Here is a 25,019-nt window from a genome sequence, read left to right as displayed (position 1 = left end):
GTCACGATAATTTTTGTTAAAATATTTACATTAAAATCCCTATAATTTTTTAAATAAAATAAATAATATTATTTATCCTAATATTGTCAGTTATATTGATAAAAAAATATAACATACGACATGCATCAATCCAAAAGTGATATATAAAAAAGTGATTTTAATATCCCTTATGTTTTTAATGCGTGGAATGTTGAAGTTATCTTTTTGCCGATAAAATTATTGGAAACGAAAGGGACATTCAAATTATCTTTTCAATTTGTACTATTCCAACACATGGTGTCACGTATTTTATCTTCAAAACTATAAGGATCCAAATATAATTTTTTTTAAATAAACCATCATATTAATAAAATTTAAGTAAAAAAATAATATATAATTAATTAGATTTTAAAAAAGTAAATCAAATCGAATAAATCGATTTGATTTGATCTTCTCCTCTTTCTTTTTCTTCACGATAGATTAAAAAAAATTAAAAAATAAATTGATTGAAATATGAGGATAAAATTTTTTTTTTTAAAAAAAAGAGACCTTTGGATTAATCCTTAATAGGTTGGCATCAACAACTCATAAAAGCGAACTAATGAAATTTTTTGTGAGTAAATTGTCCAAAAGAAATATATTAGTTAACTTAATACCATTAAATGTCTGAGTCAAAATATGAGGGAAGGAGTCACACTCATGACAACGAGTATGGTTAGTTAAGTCATCCGGCGATTAAAAGATTGAAGTGACATGATGATGAGAAGGTTATCAGGGGATCATATATTATTGCAAGGATAATACTTAGATATCCCAAGTTGTCTCCTCCATTTAGGATGTGGATTGCATCGTCGTCCCCCATCCACATCTTTTCTTATAGCGCCGGAGACTTCCATGTCGAAGATAGACTCGCCACTGTGCACCAAAAAGCTGTACAGGTCCTCAGATAAGGGAGAACAAAACTGGTGGCAGGGAATGAATGGTAGCGGAGACGGTGGCACCGAAGACTTGTGCATGTAATTAGATCTCGAGGCAGCAACCGGCATGGATTTTGCCGGAATATTCTTCTGGCACCTCCACCTTCTTCCACATCGCCGTCCCCGCCTCCATGATGTAACCCGTCTGCGCCCCACCGTGGGTCTCCGACCCCATCGCCATCAGGCCGCCGTCCCACGCCACCAGATCAGGCGCCACCCGCGCGTCCCCTGGCACTTCCGCCACCGCCCTCCACCCTGCTGCGTCCAGGACCGACAGTTGCCCCCCCTGATCCCCCCGGCTCATGTACAGCCTTCCGTCCCCGCCCACGACGCACGTCTTCGGGCACGTCCCCTCGTCCAGCTTGTCCTCCTCCATCGCCCCCCACTGCCCCGCCGCCACGTCGAGCGCCTCCGCCGTCCTCGAGAACCGCCCCTGCGCCTCCGTCGAATACCCCCCGATGACGTAGAACCGCCCGTCGAGGCAGACTCCGCGGCATTCATCTCGCTCCATCGCCATGTCCGGCAGTGGCGCCCACGTGTCGCTGGCCACGTCGTACGCCATGGCTGACCGCAGCGCGTTCTTCTCCTCGTCGTGGCCTCCGGCCACGACTACGGCCACCCGGCCACCGACCGAGGCCGTGGCGCACGCGAAGAAAGACCGGCGGGGGCCCGGCACGGGGGCCCCTCGGCGCCACGACCCAGTGGCGAAGTCGTAGACGTGGACCCCGTCGGAGGCGGCCCATGACTTCGGGTCCCATCCCCCGACCACCACCAGCTCCCGCTCGGCAGCCGCCATCCGGCAGAAGAACGGCAGCCCGTGGGGGAGGCCGGGGACGGGCGGCAAGAGGCTCCAAGCGCCGGTGGCAGGTTCGAAGAGCGAGAGGCGGTAAGAAGGTGTGGAGCCTCCGACGCTCTTAACCGCAGACGACCCAGTGGCGGGGGCCGATTCCGCTTGGGCAAAGGCCACGACCGATCGGGTCAAGCCGGCGGCTTTCCTGATACGGTGGAAATAGGGCGAGTCAAGCTCTCGCTTCCACAGGCGGCAAACGGAACGGGCCGTAGGAAAGCCGCGGTAAGGGATGCGGACGAGGCACTCCCGCGCTATGTCATCCGGTAGTCCCGGTAGTAGCTGTCGCCTCATGATACTGTAAACCTAAGTAAGTGCAGTCTATTTAAGCGGAAAGAGCTAAAACCCCGAAGAAAGCTTCTGCTTCTCTTCGTCCATCTCTCTCGTGAAGTGAAGGGAAGGGTATTTATAGATGGGCATATGAAGCGGATAAGAAGGTTAAGAGTTACCGAAGGGTGGACAAAGAATAATTAGGATGAGGAGGAGAGGAATGAGATAAGGTAAGGAGGAAGAAGACCTGCCGTTGGCTGTAGGTTAGAGGGCAGACTTGGATTCTCGAGTGCGCTGCATCGTTGCTTTGATGGATAAGAAGGAAGGAAGGGCGAGACGGGAACGCACGTCAAAGGGACGATGCGGATGAGGAGGAATTCCGACAGGAGCGGGTCCCAAGACAGCCGTGTGGGGTGCGCTCGTGCGCCACGTGGCTTGAGACGAGTGGCGTTCGGACGTGGTCGGCGGGCGGGGATCTTTTGGGCTTTGCTTTGTCGATTTTTTGGTGTTTGTGTGACGCTCCGTTGGGGCCTTTATCCAATTTTTTATTACTTTTTTCCTTTATGTCAATCAAGTAAGAAAATAACTTCGTACAGTAAATGAATGATTATGATGGAAAGATGCCAATGAATGAATGGCTATAAAAAATATTTGGATGATTTGCATTTTTGCCCTTTTTTGTTTTTCGAGTTCATCGTTTTTAATCCGAAAGTAGGGAGTGAATATCGTATAGTCAGTGAAGGAAAGTTTTATATTTGATATACATTTTACATATATATATATATATATTATAATTATGTGGATAACTTTATACTATATAAGGTTATGATTTTGATCCAGATAATTTTGATTGTAATAATCAAAATTAAAGAGATGTTTTTTTTACATACTAATTATATATTATCCCTTATAATTAGTTAATTTTAATATCTCTATACTTTAAAAATTTTATATTGATATATGTATAATTAAGAAAGTGAAACATGTAAGTTTATTTATCACATCAGTTTTACGAAACACAAAAATAAATGATAAAAATATAATTTAAATTTTTTAGTTAATTATGACGGACGACATCAGTGATGACGAATCATAACATTACTAGGGGCAGTAGATGATTGTTATGGATGAAAATAATGATGAAAAGAGGTGAGGATCGCTTTATATCTACGTCGACGTTAACACAGTTGTCAAGTAACCCTTTCGTCGCTCTAAATCTACATTAACATCGACATAATTATCGAGCAGTGAAAGGACTGTCAATGCAAATGTCAAGTAGCGTCACTTGATATTTGCATCAATAATCCTTTCGCTACTCGATAACTGTAATAATGTTGATGCAGATATAGATATAAACGTAGAACGACATTGCTTACAATGATGTTATCCGCTAGCATCGATATTGTCTGTCACCACTAACATCATCCACCACCACTAACTAAAATATTAAAATTATATTTTTTTATTATTTATTTTATATTTTTATTGGTAAAATAGATTATGTTATGGTAAATGAACATAGATGTATCACTTTCGTAACTATATGGATGTTAATTTAACTTTTTAAAATATATGAAGCAAAATGTCAAATATAGTTGATTAGTAATACATAATTAGCCCTCTCTTTACTTTATGACTCAATATATAACTTTGATTATATATTTGGATGATTTGGATTTATACTTTTTTTTGTTTTTCGAGTTTAACGTTTTTAATCCAAAAGTAGGGAGGAGTGAATATCATATAGTTAGTGAAACCAAGTTTTATCTTTGATATATATATATATATATATATAAACCAAGCTTATGATATTGATAAATTTGATTGTAATCATCAAAATTAAAGAGACAACTTTAATAATTCATGCCTCTTTACTCTACTCTGTGGATCAATTTATAACTATGATTATGATAACTTCCATAATTTGACGTTACAGGAAGAACATTTGGACAACTTTTTCACCAACACCAAGTAGACAACTCTATAACTTGATCCATGTAAATTAGATAACCATAATTGAAGAGGTCAATCAATTGATTATTCGACTTATATCAAACAATTAAACTTCTAACAATCGGAATCATTCATATTAAGATATTCTATTTTTCAATATACTATCCTATATATAATTAATATATCATATTTGAATCTATACAAGACGTTATTTGATACAATGAAATGAATTTTTAATAAATTAAAAAATATAAGTGAAAAAAATCCATGATTTCATAATCAATCATCAAATTACGCTCTTAAAGGAAAATATTGATCGCTTAGATCAATCCATCGAGAAATAGTTGACCGCATTATAGTTTGGAAGCCCATCAAGAGTTCATCCGGATGATGATCCACATAGCACACCAAAAGCACTCAATGTGTTCGATGCTCGACCACGTAGCACTTTGAAATGCTCACGAAGTCATTCTACACGCTTCAAAAATGCTCATGACATCGATATGGATAATTAGCAACTTTGTATGCCAAAAGCACATTTTATATGCATTTAAATTTATTATAACTACGAATTGATAAGCTTCAAACCATTTTTTTAATCAAATTTGGTAATTTAAATCAAAATATTATGCAAGTGTCAAAAGATAGCTTTTATATTGACAAAAAAATTTAGATAAATTACATATTCATGTAAGATATATGGTTTAAGAGTAATACGATTAACTTTTGATCGTCAATTTCACATGATTATTATATCATCTTTCGGGAAAAAAAAGTTTGAGAATCTAACTCAGAATTAATGAATTTGTGGAGGGAGAAATTAAACAGATTCATTTTTGCAAGAATTAAATCAAATCAAGGCTATGCTCGAAATATTGTCGAACAAATGTAGGATTTAAAATCTCATCCAATATATTTTTTATATTAAAAAAATTAATACTTAAGAGATCAAATTATAAAAGATTGAGAATTTAAAATCTAGTTCGATAAACTTTTATACATAGAATATTAATTGATCGTGATGTATTTATTATATCCGATTATCAAATATTGAGAGTTAAAAATTTTATTCGATAAAATTTTTATATCTAAAATATTAATTTAATAATGATGTATCAAATTTACTTATCAGAAATTAATATTTCAAAACCTTGTGAGATAAATTTACGATTCAAAATCTCATCAAAAAATTTTCCTCTAAAAATAAAATATGAGTAGGAGATGCCCACGTCCATTTTGGCTTAATATATTCACTTAGTCCTCATCTATGATTTAATGAATTATTGGAAAAAAAAATGTTCCAATTTATGCCATCTTTTGGAATTTGCAATACGTAATGCTATAATGCAAATAACACGACGCCATGACATTATTGCGAAGCAATTATGTCCAAGGAAAATAAAGCCAATATTTTTTTGGCAACTCGAGGAAATTGGAGATATAGATTGTTTCTTTTCATTGATTATGAATTTGATTTACTAAAAATTCATGGTTTGAATTAAGAAAATTACATCTCCACATTCTTTAATATGCACTCGCCATCATTTTTATCTGTCCTTTGCGGAAAAAGGAAAGCCAATTTGTGTATTTAAATCTATCCATTATTTTAATACAAATTAAAAATAATTAATTCGATTGATTTAAGTGTATTCAGTATATACTAAAACCACATATCCATATGATCCACAATCCAATGCAACGCAAAACTATGTTTTATGCTCATCAATCCTTGCTTCTCACCCTTAAATATATAAATATATAGTAGTTTAATCCACTTTATTCATAAAAATATAATGATATTCTTGCCCCCTATTTAATACTCATTAAACATATTCTAACATAATTTTGATATTGATGATATACTATTATTACATGTGATACTAAAAATATATTTACTCCGATAACGATTCAATATGTGACAACAAAACTAGCAAAGATATGACACATAGTAGCCCAATCAAGGATGAAGTAGTCGTACTCAATCAATATATAAGTCATATGCATATTAGTTTAAAATATGATAATTAAAATTAATTATTATTTTATTAAAATTATTTTAATTTTTGTTAAAATTATAAGTATCAGAAGGATTACTCCACTAACTTTGGTTTTAGTACATATCAGTATGCACTCAAGTTTGTCTCAACCCTTAAAGCGAATATATTGAGTTGATTTAAATATATTAGCATTATATATATATATATATTATATTTTCTAAAACCCATCATAAGTTAACTTGCAAAAAAAAAAAAAAAAAAAAAAGGTGGCTATCATTTTAATTGGCAAACAATTAAGTTCATTCAGTTTATATGTCTTATTTTTGTTATAAATGAAATTTATTTTATTTATCTTTAGATCTTATTAATGTTGGTACTTCTTGGAAGCGTGGTTGTGTATCGCGTGACCGTACGGTGAACCTAACCCAATCTAGTTCAGGCAACGCGGCGCCTCAGCACCACCGGGTGTGCTCCAAGTCTCTTCCCGCCGCCGCCCGGCAATTTCTTCTTCCCCGCTTTGCAACCCTAACTCAAGCGATCAGGTATACATCTACCATTGGAGTGTAATTTATTTACGGGGTTTTGGATCCTCCCGTCTGTTCCTCTTTCTCCCTCCCCTTCTCCGCATTCGGAACCCTAACCCCCAAATCTTCGTGGTAACGTGGAAATCCCTCGATTGAAAACATCCATGTCGGCTTCAGCTATTCGTAGTTGCGATTTTGATCGAATTTCTTTACAAAGACCCGATCTTGATGAGATTGGGTTGTAAACACCTCCTGTGTCGGTATCTCTTTTGTGTGCGTGCGTGTGAACATATTCGTTTTTGCTGATTCGTATAATTAGTCGCATAATTTAGCAAAAACACATTCTTATGTGACATCTGGAACGAGGTTTCAGATCGATGGAGCACTCTTCGAGTGAAGATGACGAGTTGGTCGAGGATTATCTGGATTTTGAAGATGATATCAAGGCATCAGATGTTAATCATCAACATGAAGAAGCTGCAACATCCGTTGCCAGCAGTAACATGGCGTTAGTCGAGCAGGCCATTGAAAATGAGCTTCTTGCTGCTGATGATGGTGATGCGAAGAATCAGGTGCCATGTCTTGGAATGGAATTCGAGTCTGATACAGTGGCAAGGGCATTCTACAATGCCTATGCATTGCGACTTGGCTTTGGCATTCGAGTGGCACGGTCACGCAGTGAGAGGCGGAAGGGGGTTGAAGTGATGGTCATGAAGAGGTTTGTCTGCTTAAAAGAGGGCCACCACAAAAAGAAGGTTACTGAAAATGGCACCAAGAAGAAGCGCAAGCGTCTTTCCATCAGGGATGGTTGCCCTGCCATGATGGAGGTTGTTCGGAGGGGGCCTGAGAAATGGGTTGTCACTAAGTTGGTCTTGGAGCACACACATATGGTGGTCAGCCCAGAGAGGGTGCGTGAGATCCAGCTCAGTCGCCTCTCTGGAAAAGATAGGGAGCATCAGGACTTCCTGAAAGAGATGCGGAGAAGGCTATTTGGAGAAGGAGATGCTCAAGTCCTTCTTGAGTATTTCAAGAGGATGCAGGCAGAGAATGCTGGCTTCTTTTATGCAATGCAGGTTGATAACAGGAATTGTTTGACAAATGTGTTATGGGCAGATGCTAAAGCCAGATTGTCTTATAATTATTTTGGAGATGCAGTTACTTTTGACACGACATATAGGCAGAATAAAAACATGATACCATTTGCTGCATTTACCGGTCTAAATCATCATGGACAGACAGTTGTTTTTGGATGTGCCTTGATGATAGATAAGACAGAATCCTCGTTTGCTTGGTTGTTTGAGACATGGTTGACAGCAATGTTTGGACGCCACCCAGTGTCTATTACTACTGATCAAGGCAAGGCTCTGGCATCAGCAGTTGCAAAGGTCTTTCCTGACACATGTCACCGTTTATGTAGATGGCGTGTCCTATCTAGATGCAAGAAGAAGTTGTCTGATGTGTACCATAGGCACCCCACCCTTCATGATGAATTAAAGACATGCATCAATGATTCTACCACGGTTGAAACCTTTGAGGTTTATTGGAGGAAAATTCTTGATAAATATAATCTTAGGGAGAACTCATGGTTGCAAATTCTATATAATATCCGCCACAGATGGGTACCAGCATACCTAAGAGACTCCTTTTTTGCAGAATTGTCTACGACTTCGAGAGTAGAAAGTATGAACAGGTTTTACAGAAGAAACTTCGTTAGAGAGAGCTCCTTGCAAATGTTTATTGCAAAATTTGATCAAGAAATGGACAACGGTTATGAAAAAGAAGCCCAAGAAGACTGTGCTAGTCTCAGTACCCAACCAATTCTGAAAACTGACTCACCTATGGAGAAACAAGCAGCCAATATTTACACTAGGACGGTATTTGAGAAGTTCCAAGCAGAACTCGTCGAAGCACTGAACCACTATGCAGTGAAAATTCAAGATGGATCTATGATCAAGTACTCTGTTGGACGGGATGGGGATGCTCATAATCAATATATTGTTTTCTTCGATGAGCCCGAGAAGAAAGCATATTGTAGTTGCTGCAAGTATGAGGTTTCAGGAATACTTTGCAGACATGTGCTTGGTCTCTTCTTGGCATGTGGAACCATTCTTCTTCCAGAACATTGCATTTTAAAAAGATGGACTAAGAAGGCAAAGAGTGACTTGGTAGGACATGAAATTGAGCTTGAAGTTCAAAATTATTCACAGGATTCACCAATCTTGTGGTACAATGATCTCTTGCATTATACCATGAAGTTTGCAGAGAGAGGAGCAACATCTTCAGAGGCATACAAGATTGCAAAGGATATGCTGCAAAAAGTCTTTGCTCAAATCATTAGTTATGAGGAAAATGTGGCTGAAGGGATGCCTCATCACGTGGGAAAGATCTGATATAATTGCTAATATGGGAGGAGTTGATGCCATTACTACAATGGTGCATTCAAAAGCAGATGGATTTGGCATTTTCTGTGGCATTTTTTAAGAGGTTATTGTAGTCATTTCTTAGCTGGTTGAGAAGTGCTTTCTCTTTTTCCAAGCAGGTTACTTGAATTCAAAGGCGATGAAAGTGTCCTCCGCATAGTGACACTTGACAAGTATAGGTCTACACTTTTTTGTCTTAACTTGCTGTTTATGATTTATCAATGGCCATGTTGATGTAATACTTTTATTATGAAAATTGCAGCTCCCCCCCCTCATGGCCAAGGTTTCATGGCTAGCATCTTTATGTAAATTTGAGTAGTGATGGTTAGCTTGTTCTTTCTTTTAGTTATTTAAGATTCCAATATTTTCTTTTTATACTCATGTGGTCGAAAGCACATTTAACTTGTTGATTATGGTATTAAATGTGTTCTTCTGTGCTTTCTTTTTATTTGATTCAGATTGGTGGACTCATAGTAAAGTGTCCATGAACGGCCAGTGACCAGTTATAAATTGTGGATGTAGATTCCCAAAATAGGGTGAAACATGTCCATGCATAGCATATGATTACTGGGATTGCCTCTTTTTAATGATAAATGCCTCTTTTATATTAAGATATTAACAGGTGTTTTTAGTCATGATGCATATGTTTTTAGTCATGACACATGATAGCTATTTGACATGTACATGTATGACAGTTTTTAACTGTGGCTGATAACAAATATCTTGCAGCAGTAGTCCCTTCAATTTTGTCATTCCAGTCATCTGCTCCTCGGTAGTACCTTAGTGCACCATGCTTGCCCCGTTGTATTGCCAAAGTAGTTGTGATCTGACTGCTGCCTGGGATTGGAGCAAAATCATATTAATTAATTTATGTGGTAGCAGTTCTTTTGCTGAGGTAAAGATAAATACCATGCCTTTAGCTGCATTTATTCATCAGTTGCAGCAATAAAATGTCCTCATTTATCTTTGATCCATCCTTGAGTCTCAGGATGGGAGAGATAGCAGTAACTGTGGGATCAGCAACTCCCAACATGAGGAGCAGATCTTGGATGCTAGTTGCTCTCCAACAAAATAATTAGACTTGGATGGTGTGAGTGTAAACCCAAGTGCAGCTATAATCTTGCTCGCTGGTATTGAAACCTGTTATTTGTTCATGAATGCTTTCTGATAGGGGTAGAAACTGATTTGACATAACACCCCCGATTTGTCATAATACATCATCTCCACGTCGGACACTCTGTCGCGGCACACTGCCCCAGCACGAGCATTAACAACGACACGACACGCACCCACGCCGACCGTACCCCAACAACCTCCTCGGCTGACCCTCGTATCTAGCCAAGGCAGGGGATGGCGCTGACTGACACCCCCCATACCCCGCGGCAGCTCGGCCTTCCACGCAACGCCCACGACATCGACAGGCGCCATCAGAGGTACGGCCCGACTCCGGTAGGTTGGCGCATCAGGTAACATCAAACCCCCTTATAAATACCCCCTGGCCCCCAACAGGCCAGGGGGAGGGAAAAAAAAGGAGGAAAAACGATCTCTTTAGAAACTCCTCTCCGCGATCACTGACTAGACCGTCGGAGGGGTCGGGCCGAGCTACCGACCCGACCTGTGTGCAGGTGCTCGACCGCGACTGGACGCAATCATCGCCGCGGAACTTTCCAAGTTAGATCCCCTGCCTCAGCAACCACCGGGACCAAAGGGGCACCACGTCTGATCCCCGTCATCCGGAGCCCCGAACCAGCCGCGTCGACCCCGAGGTCACGGCTAAAAAAGTTACTTACCGTAACACATTCATTAATATTCTGTCTTTTAATCTACTTTAACTTGAGATTTGCTCTGCTAAGGAGGGATTAACATGCTTATACCGAATGGTTGAGTTGTTCTATAATTGTGGCAGATTCAATTTTTTGCTTATCAGAAATGCCAATTGGATGGGCATGCATAGAACAGAAACTAAGCATACCCATATGCTATTGTTTAAAGTTTATTTGTTTTCCTTTCTGAATAATGCTGAAACTGAAATTTTGATTTATTATTGTGTCACAGCTGCATAATTTGTGAATTTTAATTTATTCCTCTTTGCAGGTTGGCTGTGGACCTTTCTTAATCCATTTATTTTATTGGTAGATATTTTTGTTCCAATAAATCAACCAGCTTGAAATAGCATAAACTACTATGTGAGAAAAGCGGGAATGTGATCTCATTCCTCAGAATAACTCGATTGCTTTAGCAGGCTTTCTCACTGACTAGTTTTTCAGGTAGTGCAGAAAAACAATCTTCTTTGCACAAGATGATAACCAAATGAATAGGTTAAGCAAGCTCAAGTTAAGGTTCTCACCATCTCGTGTTGTTTTTCTTATTTCCATGTGACATATTTTTCATTTCGGTTAATTGTGGGCTTTTGTGATTTCTCAACCTCTATGTTGGATTTCCTACTTATTGTCTTGACCCCTTTACCTGTGAAGCTTGCAACTATTGCATGCACGAACCAGTGTGGTATTGGCACTGTACTTTAAACCATGCAAATGGAATTCTGGCATAACATGTAGCCCATGCCAACCCACACTGGTGTGGGATGTTCCGTGCCAGCATGCACAGTTGTACTTTGATGTGAAAAATACTAGATTGCAAGAATGCTTTTTTTTTTTTATTTTAATTAAGTGGGGATCTGGAATGCCAAACATTGAAGGTGTTACTTTTGATGCCAAAATAATACATTTTGATGTGTTGATTCATTTTGTAGGTCAATACCCCCCGGTCATCATGTAAACATTCGTGTTTTTACGGTGCCAAGAAATTTGATCGGTCTATTATGTTTCTTATTATTGACATCTAATAACCTGATTTGAGGTTCCACAAGTGCCTAATCTTACATCCATTTGCTCATGGTACTGTAGGTCACTGGACCTTATTTTTGAAGCTGCAGAGTATTCCACAGCTATTTTCGTGCCGTCTGTTTGTGTGTATCACCTGAGCTTCTCATGGGGCAGGTAGACAAACCGGAGATTGTCAAAGTTTTAATGTAAGTTGTTATGCCAGATAACATTTGAATCAAATATACTTGAAATTCTAGTACTTTTTGGGTTGCTAGATGCTTAACTAATCAATTTGAACTGAATTATCAATATGCATGTTCTTTGTCGCACACAGCTGAAAGCTGTTTGTTTCTTGGTTCATGAAACTTTACTGATGATAATGGTCAACAACATTTTGAAACAAAGGCGAAAAATCAAATATACTTGAAATTCTAGTACTTCTTTGGGTTGCTAGATGCTTAACTAATCAATTTGAACTGAGTAATCAATATGCCTGTTCTTTGTCTCACACAACTGAAAGCTATTTGCTACTTGATGTTGGTTCATGAAACTTTACTGATGACAATGGTCAACAACATTTTGAAACAAAGGCCAAGAATCCGATTGAATTAACTTATGCAGTGGAATTTGCAATTTTCTGGCAAAGATTAACTTCTTTTGTGCACTAAATTTTCTGAGGACTAAATCATGTTTTTCCGCAGAGAATTGTCGGCTTTTTTAACAATAACCTTTTATCTGAAGCTATATAATTTGTGCTGATCTGCAGTACCAACTAAATCATGTTTTTACCAGTATAATCTGACCACAGTACAGTTTCAGTGAACTAATGTTGCTTATTCTTTCTCTAATCAGGGTTACCATACCGTAGCTTGATGAAGGGGTTAATGTGACGTCTCTGCCTCAGGATTATTATGGTATTCATGGATATCATTGGAGATGAGCAGCTACACTTCCAAGGAAAAGATACAGTTCTTGGAAATGATATTGTGGCACTTATCATTAGTCATATCAATTATCGTGGGCAACAAACATTTCACGAGACGCCTGATGTGGGATCACTTGAGGTCAGAACAGAGAAGCTGTCTACCCTTCTCCTCCTTCTCATCGGGTGATTTCTCTTCTTCTCTTTATCCATTTTTATCTGTTGTTCTATCATGTACCTGTTCGTGCAAATACCCAATTCTCCCTACAACAGCTGTGAACACTCGGCTAGAGCTGGGGGTAGTTTGGTCATTCAAGCAATGGAGTTTTCCTCACTGTGGGGTCCACAGGGGGGACCACAAACACGATTTTCTTAAGACGCCCATTCAGGGAGGGCCACGTTGTCGAAGGACGGATTTGGTATCGTGGCTGAGGCGAGATTCGCCGTTCCGTGTTCTACTGTGGACTCGCGATTTGTTGGATTTTTAGGTGTAGTCATAGAGAAAGCATTTGTAGTCACAGAGCTCACATCTCTTTTGTCCTATAAGAATCGAGAAACAAGCCATTGGCGTCCAGCCCGAAAAGTGCTGCAGGCCGCGTTGCCTGGCCCTCTTGTCTCCTTGGTGACTCTTCGCCGCCTGAGACGCCCGCCGATGGGATCCGACGCGCCGGCCCTGCCCCCGCCGACGACGTACTTTTGGGGTGATGTCCCCGGGGAGGATGAGTACTACGCGTCGCAGGGCGTCCGCAACCGGCAGTCCTATTTCCAGAGCCCCCACGGCCGCCTCTTCACCCAGTCCTTCCACCCCGTCGACCCCGCCACCGGCGCCGACCTTCCGGTTAAGGCCCTCGTTTTCATGACCCACGGCTACGGCTCCGACTCCGGCTGGCTCTTCCAGAAGATCGCCATCGCCTTCGCCACCTGGGGTTATGCCGTCCATTGCGCCGACCTCCTCGGCCACGGCCGCTCCCAAGGCATCCGCTGCTACCTCGGCGACATGGAGTCCGTAGCCGCCGCCTCCCTGTCCTTCTTCCTCTCCGTGCGCCGGGAGTCGCCCGGCATGCCGGCCTTCCTCTTCGGCGAGTCCATGGGCGGCGCCGCCACCCTACTCATGTACCTCCGGGCACCTGGACGGGGCTCATCTTCTCCGCCCCTCTCTTCGTTATCCCGGACGACATGAAGCCTTCCCGCCTCCGGCTCTTCCTCTACGGCCTCCTCTTCGGGCTGGCCGACACCTGGGCGGCGATGCCCGACAACAAGATGGTGGGAAAGGCCATTAAGGATCCGGACCGCCTCCGGGTCATCGCATCCAACCCGCGGCGGTACACGGGGCAACCCCGGGTGGGCACCATGAGGGAGCTCGCCCGCCTCTGCGACTTCTTCCAGACCAAGTTCGGCGAGGTGACCGCGCCCTTCCTGACGGTGCACGGCACCGACGACGGGGTCACGTCGCCGGAGGGATCGAAGACGTTCTACCAACGGGCAGCGAGCGCCGACAAGACGCTGATCCTGTACGAGGGGATGTACCACTCCCTGATCCAGGGCGAGCCGGAGGAGAACAGCAGCAGGGTCCTGGCGGACATGAGGGCGTGGATCGACGAGCGCGTCGAGAGGTATGGCGGAGGCGAGGCGTTCAACGGGCATTCCCACGGCAAGGTGGAGGTGGCTGTGAACTGAACCGGAGTAATCACGGTCGTCGCCGCCGCTGTCCGTCAAAGGCTCGGTATAGATTCGGTCTGTCCTTTTTCTTTCTGTGAATGTGTTTGGCGTGGAAAGATATTTTATTGGATTCGATATTGAATTGTTGGATTGCTTATTGGTCAACGCTTATAGGAATGTAAGTTCATCTCGAGTTGGCTACCAATCCCTATTGCTTGTCAGTGCTATGTTTCTCACCTAATTAATAAGAACAATGAACTCAAAGAATAGGAGAATAGAAAAAAAAAAAAGAGTAAGATTAAAATTGACTAATAAAGATACGATAGCATCGTATCAAAATTGAATACGATTAAAATTAATTAATAAATATAAAAAATAAATAAGATTAAAATTGATTAATAAAGATCCGATAAGTATCTTATTATTAATCTTAGAAAAAGATTATCCATAGATAGAGATAGAGTATTTGTCACGATAAATATTGAACTTTAATAGATCTTATTATTTAATTTTTTTTAAATATTATTATATGAGATTATATGTCAAATTATGATTAAAGATGAATATTTTGACAAGAATAAAAAATTTAAAGTTTTTCTCTCTTAGTTGGAAATAATTAATAAAATTTTTGGGTTTAGAAAGTAGCAACGAAATGGGTGAAACAATCTATTTAATGTGGTAGGACAATTTTATTGGAGATTAATTGTATAGATTATATGATAACAGCATGGTTTTATATGAACCGATAGAGATTAAATATATCATTTGCTCGAAGAGAGATGATTTATGAAATAACAAGTTATTTAGTAAGTAAATGACCAAAATTGTTAATAGTAATTCAGCATTATGGTAGGATAAGTAATGTGCCGAATTAATGTTTATGAACATACGGTGGAGTTTTGAGATGGTGATATCGTGATATTTTCCTAACAAAAGTTTCATAATGGTTTCAATTTTAAAAATATAACAAAAACTAAATATATTTAATAAAATGATCGATGAAAATCATATGATAATGAAAATTGCGAAATCTAGTGTGATGTGTTTCTTCGAGAAGTGGAGGTTTTGATCTCCTTTGATTTGATTGGAGAGACGATATGTGTATGTGGTTTTTTATTAATACAAGTTTTTTTCTTGAAAAAGTAAAACAAAAAATTATCTATTGAATGAACTCTTGTGTGATTTATTTTTCCGAGAATTAAAGGTTTTGATCTCTTGCATGTTGTTGTTTTTTTGTTAATTATATATTATTCTTTATAATTAGATAGTTTTAGCATTTTGGTTCGTAGACTTAAAAAATTTATATTGACTTTATTTACTCTAACGTTATCGGTTTTATTGATGGAAGATGAAAACGATAGATAAAAAAATAATTTCAATGATAGTCAGTTAATTATATATTATCTTATATAGTTAGATCTCTTTAATATTTCGATCTTTATATTTAAAAAATTTATATTGAAATATCTATGGTTATGAAAGTGAAACATTAATAACATTTATCCTAACGTTGTCAACTTTAAAGTCGATGGAAGATCTAGCAGCATATGCATGAACGGTACTATATCACTTTGCCTCACTTGCCTTGTCTTTCGGAATATTGGATGAGATTAAGGAGATAGAGTTGTGTTTAGATTTATATCGATAAGATTGACCTCTACCACCACAATCACCCACGATATTATTGTTTGTCATCACCGTTAAAATTATATTTTTGTTCATTATTTTCGTATTATTTATGTTGTATCTTTCATCAATAAAATTGACGATATTAAATTAAATGAGATTAAATATTTTAGTTTCATAACTATATAAATTTTAATATAAATTTTTTAAGTCGGATTGGGATATTAAAGATGTCTAACTACAAGTGCTACTATGTAATTAACTTGAATTTTTCTTGATATAAATTATTTTTTTAGGAAAATTTGAGATTATCAACGTCATTTGCACATAATCTTTTCGGATGCGTGAAGGCAAGAAATCTTAATTGCACGCACGAAAGCCCATCCAAATCGATCGGTGTTTTATTGAATTGGGTATACGCACAAAATAATGCTAAAAGAATAAATACTTTTGTCCAAACAAGTAACATAAGATTCTTGCAAGCATCGAGAGGAGATAATTAAATAATATATTATATTAGGAAAATCGATATAGTGGCAAAAGTTATTTTGATAAAAATAATATTTTTTTATATGTTAAGTTAAAAATTTGTTATATGAGTTGGACTTATTTGGAGCTTATTTTTGACATTCCACTCGTTAACAATATATTCGTTCAAAACTTCGGAGTTATTGTTGATTAAGAGAGAGGATTTTCCTCAACAGAATAGAGGATTTTCCTCAACAGAGTAGATAGATTTTCCTCAACAGAGTAGAGAGATTTCCTCATATAGTTGAGAAAATTTTATCTGTTATCATGACGGCGACGGTTACAGCGACGACGACGACCTTTTCTTTTATCGCCGGAGGTGAAGAAGTCAACGAGAGAAAAAGCGAGAAGAGAGCCTGCTCTAGGCAAGTGGCTCTGATACCATGATGGAAATAATAAAAGATAAGAACAATTATTGACAATCGTAATTATATCACACCAAGTATGAGATACAATAACATTTCAATTGCCTTGACCAATCTCGCTCATTACAATGGTCCAACTGTAAATCGTGTGTAAATCATGTATAAATTATATATCGCTCATGAGTAAATCATATATGAATTATATATCGATCATGTGACACTGAGATATCGATCATGTATAAAGATGACTTGAATCCGAGATTAACGGAATATAGGAATCAAAATAATACTTTGGGTATCAAAAGTAGACAATAAAACAAGGCATATATTGTTGAATCTCGGATTTTGATGATGAAGTCAATTGTCATTTGTTATCTAATCTATGTGTTGAGATAAGTGTGCAGGATTAACTACGATGAGAGTAAGACAAGCAGCAGGAGTTGCGCCGGAGTCAAGATCATGATCACGTTGGGAGTTCGAGAGTTCGACGGAAGTTCGGACGGTCGTCGGAGGTTCAGAGAGAACAGATCCGAGAAGTCCAGAAGCTTGCCAAGCGAAGCTCGTCGGAACTCGCCAAGTGGATCGTCGCAAAGTCCAGGAGTATGCCGGATGTCCGCAGAAGGATCACCGAGGGTTATCGGTTGATCGACGGAAGTTGGCCGGAAACTCGCCGGAAGAAGCGATTGACGCATCGGAGCAAGCTGCAGAAGTTGTCTTAGAGATAATCGTAGTTAGCACGATGATTAAGCATGAAAATGGGAGGTGATCCCATTAGCTTAATCTTGGGGCAATTGGGCCCCTGAAAAGATTCAAGTTGGGTCGAATGGAGTGAACCATTCGGACCCTGATTGCACCAGGAGGTGCAACCGCCCCAGCCAGGAGGTGCAACCGCCTGGGCTGCATGGCTGGGAGGTGCAACCGCCCCAGCCAAGAGGTTGCACCGCCAGAGCTCAAGTTCCGAGCTCTGCCAGGCGATGCAACCACCAAGCTCAGTCTTCGAGCTTTGGCAGAGAAGTGCATCAGCCTGAGCTCAGTCTCGAGCTCTGTCAGGTGATGCATTCACCAAGCTCAGTCTTCGAGCTCTGGCAGAGAGGTGGATCAGCCTGAGCTCAGCTTGGAGCTCTGCCAGGTGATGGAACCACCGAGCTCTGTTTCGAGCTCTGCCAGGTGATGCAATCACCAAGCTCAGTCTTCGAGCTCTGCCAGGTGATGCAACCATCGAGCTCAGTCTTCGAGCTCTGGCAGAGAGGAGCAATCGGCAGAGCTCAGTCTTCGAGCTCTGCCAGGCGGTGCCACCTCTCCAGTCGAGAGGTGCAACCGCCTGATCCTAGAAATTCTGGGATTTGATCGATTTGATCGTTTTGAGCTCGAATTTTGAATTGGGTTGGGGCCTATAAATACCCCACCCATTCAGCACTGAAAAGATACAGACCTATACCGAAATTGTTATCTTTTCTGTGATTCTAAAGAGCTCAAAAGTGTTGTAAAGCCTTTAAGTCTCCTCCTTCTGTTCTTCAAGTTTTCAATTGTAAAGTGAGGAGAGAAAGGTCTGTAAAGGTTGTCTCCTAAGCCTGCCAAAAGGAGAGAAACTGTAAGAGGGAAGTTTGGCCTTCGCCCATTGAAGGAAGGCACCTAGTTGACGTCGGCAACCTCATCGGTGGAGGAAGCCAAAAGTGGAGTAGGTCAAGGCTGACCGAACCACTCTAAATCTCTGGTTTGCGTTTATTTTCGAGCACTTTATCATTACTGCAAACCTCCCTCATCACTACTGCTCTCTGCGCTTTCACGAACAAGTTCTAAGTGCTGTTCTTCTAAATCTGCATTCAGACGTAAACTCGTATTTTCATACATTACAGTTTACGTTTACGTTTGATTCTGCAGAACTGTTTTCCGTGTTTTTACGAACGAGCTTCCTTGCAGTTTACGCTTACATTTTAATCCTATTAATAACTGCAATCTGTCCTCTACGATTTTATGAACGAGTTTCAACATTCAGACGTAAAACTGCATTCAGACGTAAATCGGCTTTCTTCGCTCAATCATCAGATTTCAGTTCACGTTTACGTCTTGGTTTGAACTGCATACTGCCTTCTGCGAGTATACAAACGAGTTTCAAAGTTTAGACGTAAATCTGCGTCTAACTGCGTTTAGACGTAAAACTGCGTTTAGACGTAAATCTGCGTTTAGACGTAAAACTACGTTTAGACGTAAAACTGCGTTAAGACGTAAATCTGCGTTTAGACATAAATCTGCATTTAGACGTAAATCTGAGTTTAGACGCAAAACTGCGCTTAGACGCAAAACTGCGCTTAGACGCAATCTGCGCTTAGACGCAAAACTGCGCTTAGACGCAATCTGCGCTTAGACGCAAACTGCACTTAGATACAAACTGAGAATTTGCTTTTGCATCATAATAGTTTTTGAACGAACGCAGCTTTTGGTTTTTAATTTATTATAAGATTTCCGCTGCACTAATTCACCCCCCCCCCCCCCCCCTCTTAGTGCTCTCGATCCTAACATATATTAGGAAAGTTAACCCACTACCAAAAGCTTATATCGGAAACAAAATCTTTAGAGGAATCAATATAAAATAATCTGTCTTAATTAATGACACGCCAAACATGTAGTCGCTTTCCCTATAAAAAGACCAACAAAAATCATCATCAAAAGCACTCAGAGGAAGTAGGCTACCAATAAGAAGAGGTTTTGACGTATGATCGCTTCATGAGAAAACAATGTGTTCTTTTGCATCTCTCGAAGATTTTGTGCTTCATGATGTGTTGATTATAATTGTTGGGATATTGCACAAAAGTTTTTGGTCACGATAATTATTATTATTTTATATTGTGCTATTTATTTAAGTTGAAAATACATGAGAAAAACAATATATATATATATATATAGAATTAGCAATAATAGAGAGATTTTATCATTCCACTCTATCTAATCTTCCATGACATCAAGGAATAGTTTTCATTATCTAAAAAGAAACAGTTCTCTCTATTCATTATTGATATGTTTATTCATGTTCCAGGGGTGATTAATCATGCCACCAGTGACCGTAAAATAAAAATTAAAGGTAAAATTAGTTCCACAAAATATTCAGATTATTTTTATGTGTTCAGTTTTTCTAGTCAAAAGTCTTTCATCCTAATTCTCAGCAATTTATTTGTTCTCCTGTGTATTTCCTTTTCTTATGTTTTTGATATGGAAATCAGGTGTCTTAAAATATAGATTCAAATTTATGCATTCATGCTGTGGATCAAAATGATTTTAGTTTAACATTCTTTTTAGTTTAATGATCTCCTTTCTTTCCTAAAATTTGTTATTCTACGTCGAACTAATTCAAAATAACAAGTTACTTCCTACATTGTCAATCTTCTTAGATGTATTTGATTTCTAAATTTTGAAAACTAGAACCAAATCTCACAAGGTTAATTTCGATTTCATTTCCGATGGTTTTAGTTCTAGTTTAAACTATTATTTTTTTTTAAAAAAATATTTTTAAAATTTTTAATTATAAAAAAGATTAAAATATTCTTATAAATATTCTGTTGGAGGGATAAATCGATCATTTGTCCCATCAGCCTCAAACGGTGTGGTTGGATCATAGGGCTAAAATGGTTGATCAAAGCCTTTTATGTTAGGAACGAATCGGCGATTGAGTGAATTAGTGCAGTGGAAAAAATTATCGATTTCAGAAAATATTCATTCGTTGAAAATCGATCGAAAAGATATTAACTTAAAAATACTTTCGTAAGCACGTAACGAGGAAGTAGAGCAATGAGTAAGTAAGTTGATTTGCAGCAAAAGTAAATAGCAAAGTAGAAAGCAGCAAATCGATTTTATAGTGGTTCGATCGTTATGTCCTAAATCCACTCCTGATTCTTCTTCCGTGGAGACCACTTGTATCCACTAACGGTCTTCCTTCAATATGCGAAGATCAATCACCTTTTTACACCCCTCTTCTTTTTTACATTTCCGATGGTTTTCTAGTTTAAACTATCACTTTCTTTAAAAAAAATATTTTTAAAAATTTTAATTTAAAAAATTAAAATATTCTTATAAATAATAAATTGGGAGGGATAAATTGATCATTTGTCCCTTCAGCCTCAAACGGTGTGGTTGGATCATTGGGTTAAAATGGTCGATCAAAGCCCTTTAATCTTATTTTTTGTTTTAAATTTGAAATCGTCGTCTCGAATCAGAATCGAAACTAAATCGTTGAAGGCTAATTTCGTTTTGGTTTGATTCGGATTTCAACCCAATTCGATTCTGGTTTGAATGCAACCTTCGGGTTGGGTCTAACATTATTATTATTCTCCATTTATGCTGAAGTTGGAGTACTATTTTTCCATACAAAATTAAAGGAAACGAAGCTTTCAGACAAAGTCAAGTTTCTACAAACGTCGAGACGATTCGTTTCAAAGAAAGGTAGAGAGGCATAACCTAAAATCAACTCAAAATATCGGGAAAGATGAAACCATAATTCCAAGTCTCTTGATTCCATTTTTCTTACCCTGTTTGCGAGAAATCTAATCTTGACTAAAAATGTTATCGTTTTAGATTTCTACATGCAATATGGTTATTATTAAGATAAAGAATGTGAAGATAAGAGTGAAGCTAATTATTCTAAGACGATCATAATTTCTATATTTTTAAAAATTATATTGAGATCTCTAACTTCTGAAAGTAAAACATTTAACGTCATTACTCTAGTAAAATTATTATTTTTATCTTGATTTTTAATCCTATTAAATTATATTTTTAACCCTGTATAAGGATCTTGATATTTTATTTTTATAAGTATGAGGATCCTAATGTAACTTTTGAAAGTGTAGGGATCGAGATGCTAAAGAGGGCTAATTTATAATTAGCCCAAAGTTTACTAGGGATGAGAAGTTCAAAGATCACATAAAACGAGTATGCATCAATTATTCATCATGTTTTTTATGCTTCAAGCATTACTACTGTTGTTTTAAGACTTATACATGTTCTTTGTGCTTCAAAGATCACATACAGTCTAATTCTTGAAAAAGATGAAAACAAGATTATGAATGAAAGATAAGTTTAGCTCTCAATGTAAAGATGTGTTCGACTAATTTTTTCCCTAATTATATATATATATATATATATATATATATATATATATATATGTATATGTATATATATTCAGAATATATTTTGACTCACTCATTTGTTTTTTTACGAGCCTTAACATGTTAAAATGGATGAGTCTTTGATTAAGATTAGCATATATAGTCATATACACCAATTAAACCTAATGTCGTTGGACATCAAACTCAGCGTAACTCTGACTCTCTTAATTCATATCATCGTGTAATTAATTTCAGTCATCTTTTCGATCTTCACCTCACATATAAATATTCCAGATTTTTTAGACAGAAATAGCATTAATGATTTATTATTTTTAGCAGGTTTGATCCACATGATATTGATCCGTGTAGACCTATATTTTGTAGATAATTGAGGAACTAATCATTTTTCTTTTCGTCCAATCTATTTATGCACAGATGAAAATATTGATGCGATGCCTTTTATGGGCCTAATTGATATGACTTTTCCGAATCTATGTGGTACTCCCATATCAAAACAGTTCTCACAAGTGGCCAAGACATTCGCGGAATCCAAGTGGAAGAGAGAGAGAGAGAGAGAAAGAGCATAGCATGTCTTCACTTGTAATGTAGCATGAAGCCCATTATTTAACGCATACGTAGACGCTTACATATCCATGCAGAAGAAGTGAGTGCAGCAGCACGACTTATACATGATTAAGCTTCTATAAGCACAAGAGAAGTCGAGAACACCATACGAAGCAGAAGCTAATAGGAGGAGACTATCACAAGGAACAGTATCTTAGTTAGCGATAACCTGAGATAGTGCTGTGAGTCGCGTAATCTCGTATCTCTCTCTCTCTCTCTCTCTCTCTCTCTCTCTCTCTGGTCTTTTTGGTTGATTTAAGTGCCTGGACACAGAATGTTTCATGGCATAAGGCTTAGTCCATCGAGGAAGGAAAACATGGAATCGATCTTGGAAGAGCGTCGTTTACCGCATCCCTTTGGTGCCTTGCATCGATAGCACTCCTTCCTGCTAGCGAAGTTATGCTGGTTGCAGCCCGACCTGGCAAAGACGCAAGCACAAAGCTACATGAATCATTATCTTGTAGCAGATGCTAGGGTTTGGTGTTCTCTCGGACATGCATGACATGCAAGAGAGAGAAGAAGGTACAAAGGGGAGTTGCAGGACACCTGGTGCACAACCAATCACCGGACTTCCACCCGCCACCACCAAAGCCGACGCCTCCTGAACCCGGCATGTCATCGTTGTCGAGCCCACGGCTGAAGCTGACGGCGGAGTCATCCTTGGAAGTGCCACACGAGTGGCAGCTCGTCCGGCTCGCGAAGTTATGACCACCGCAGGAGCAGTTCCAGTCGCCGGGCCGAAAACTGGGGACGCTGAATCCGACCGAGGACCTTCCGAGGCCAGCATAGTCGGAGACGTCGCCGGTGGACGGCCGCAGGTTACCACATTGCTGGCACGAGTCACGCCAGCTGAAGTTGTGGTGCTGGCATGACCTGCAGTCCCAGTCTCCTTGCCGCCTGCTCATCCTCCCAAACTCCTAGCATTTCACAATGGCGTGAGGAATCATAATCTACTGTACGTATACGTTCATTCACGGGAAAACAATGAGTGGACAACGGAAGACTATGATTTCTCACGCCAATGTATTGTCATTACATACACAAGCTTCATATATACAGCAACAGTGGAGGGAGAAGTTGTTTGATGCTGACCTGATCGATACAAGGTAAGACAAGACGCAGAGAAAGGAAGAACGGGAGACGAGGCGATCCGGTGATGGGGTCTATTGCAGTTTGCGTGGGTTGGCGTAGCTTTTATACTTGCATGGGGCTCTCAATAATGGAGAATCAAGATGGGGACTGTACATGCACTGGAGAATTGAGTCAGAAAACTACAAGAGAATGGGAGTGACATCTCAGTCCGTCTCTCAACTTTATATGATTCCCGTCCTACAAATCCTTGTAAAAGGACGTGAAATCTCAATTATTAACCACACTCGATGTTGGCGATTGACATCCTTCCTGCTCTCTTCCTTTTGCAGGTAGTGTTGGTAATACCAACATGAATACCTCACAAAGAGGGCAACATTAACTTGCTTTTCCAGAAACAAGAACATCTCAAGGACTCCAACACAAAAATGCTTGCATCAATTATTAAGAGAACTGGTTGCTATATGACTTAGCTTTACTGTGCATGCATGCATGCATATCAGTTTCCAGCACTAGCTAAAGAATCAATTCCCATGACCTTAGTCCTTATCGCATTTGGTAGTACACCTTTACCAATAATTTAAAGGTCATGGATTCCGGGAGCTTGGCTTCTTTAGTTAGCAATGGATCGTTTGCGTAGGTTTGCTCCCTGTTCGCCAATCTTTGAACACAGCCAAGAACAGGAGTAGAACATGATCTTAACGGAGTCCTCCATAGGGGCTGGTCGTCCCGGCGTCGCACATACGAGAGCTCGAAGCCATGCCTGTGGGATCAACATGGACGAGGAGGCTCTGTGGTGAGTTAGGATTGGATAAGAAGGAACATGGAACACATACATGTACAATACCAGCAAACAATGTGAATATTCCGCTCGTAAATTACAGCTTTGAAAAGGAATGAGTCACCTCTTATTCCCTATCCTCGAGGTTCTCGAGTAATGGGTACCATAGCATATATTTCAATGGGAGAAGAACAAAGAGAAAGGACTAGAAGAAGAACAAAACAAAGAAAAGAAAAATGTTTGATATGTCATGGAAGATAGAAAGGCAGTTAAAAAGTTCTTAGCATTAAATCTTTCTACAAAGTATAATTATATTGTTGTAGTCATCAAAGAATCAATTCAAAAACAAAAAAGAAATCTCTGATGTGGTGCTAAGCATGAGATGTCTTTCCGACGACGCAAACACATGTATCATGAAGGATTCTTGGCACGAACCTTCCAACACTTTTTAGACTCTAAGTATATATATATATATATATATATATATATATGTCATGCAGATACCAGTAGTTATAATCATGCCATGCATGCATA

The 25,019-nt window shown here is 39.2% G+C and overlaps 3 protein-coding genes and 1 pseudogene across 3 annotated transcripts; 2 read left to right on the top strand and 2 right to left on the bottom strand.

Annotated features, from left to right (window-relative positions):
* Positions 1 to 736: 736 nt before the first annotated feature.
* Positions 737 to 2,403, bottom strand: LOC135674538 (F-box/kelch-repeat protein At1g80440-like). The gene has a single exon (XM_065184476.1). The coding sequence runs from the start codon at positions 2,095 to 2,097 to the stop codon at positions 1,000 to 1,002; it is 1,098 nt and encodes a 365-aa protein (XP_065040548.1). The 5' UTR covers positions 2,098 to 2,403; the 3' UTR covers positions 737 to 999.
* Positions 2,404 to 6,924: 4,521 nt separating this feature from the next.
* Positions 6,925 to 8,937, top strand: LOC135674009 (protein FAR1-RELATED SEQUENCE 5-like). The gene has a single exon (XM_065183420.1). It carries the CDS (start codon positions 6,925 to 6,927, stop codon positions 8,935 to 8,937), a length of 2,013 nt encoding a protein of 670 aa, XP_065039492.1.
* Positions 8,938 to 8,940: 3 nt separating this feature from the next.
* LOC135674537 (caffeoylshikimate esterase-like) lies at positions 8,941 to 14,566 on the top strand (annotated as a pseudogene).
* An 8,018-nt stretch (positions 14,567 to 22,584) lies between these two features.
* Positions 22,585 to 23,768, bottom strand: LOC103986045 (uncharacterized). Its single transcript, XM_009403916.3, has 4 exons — positions 23,708 to 23,768; positions 23,162 to 23,532; positions 22,963 to 23,033; positions 22,585 to 22,878 (listed from the first exon to the last, which is right to left on the bottom strand). The coding sequence occupies exons 2-4, from the start codon at positions 23,518 to 23,520 to the stop codon at positions 22,871 to 22,873; spliced, it is 438 nt and encodes a 145-aa protein (XP_009402191.3). The 5' UTR covers positions 23,521 to 23,532; positions 23,708 to 23,768; the 3' UTR covers positions 22,585 to 22,870.
* Positions 23,769 to 25,019: the final 1,251 nt, after the last annotated feature.

This window comes from Musa acuminata, chromosome BXJ1-5 (assembly GCF_036884655.1).
Source record: "Musa acuminata AAA Group cultivar baxijiao chromosome BXJ1-5, Cavendish_Baxijiao_AAA, whole genome shotgun sequence".
Classification (NCBI taxonomy): domain Eukaryota; kingdom Viridiplantae; phylum Streptophyta; class Magnoliopsida; order Zingiberales; family Musaceae; genus Musa; species Musa acuminata.
Note: the sequence above shows the minus strand (reverse complement) of the source record. Positions and strands in the feature narration are given on the sequence as shown.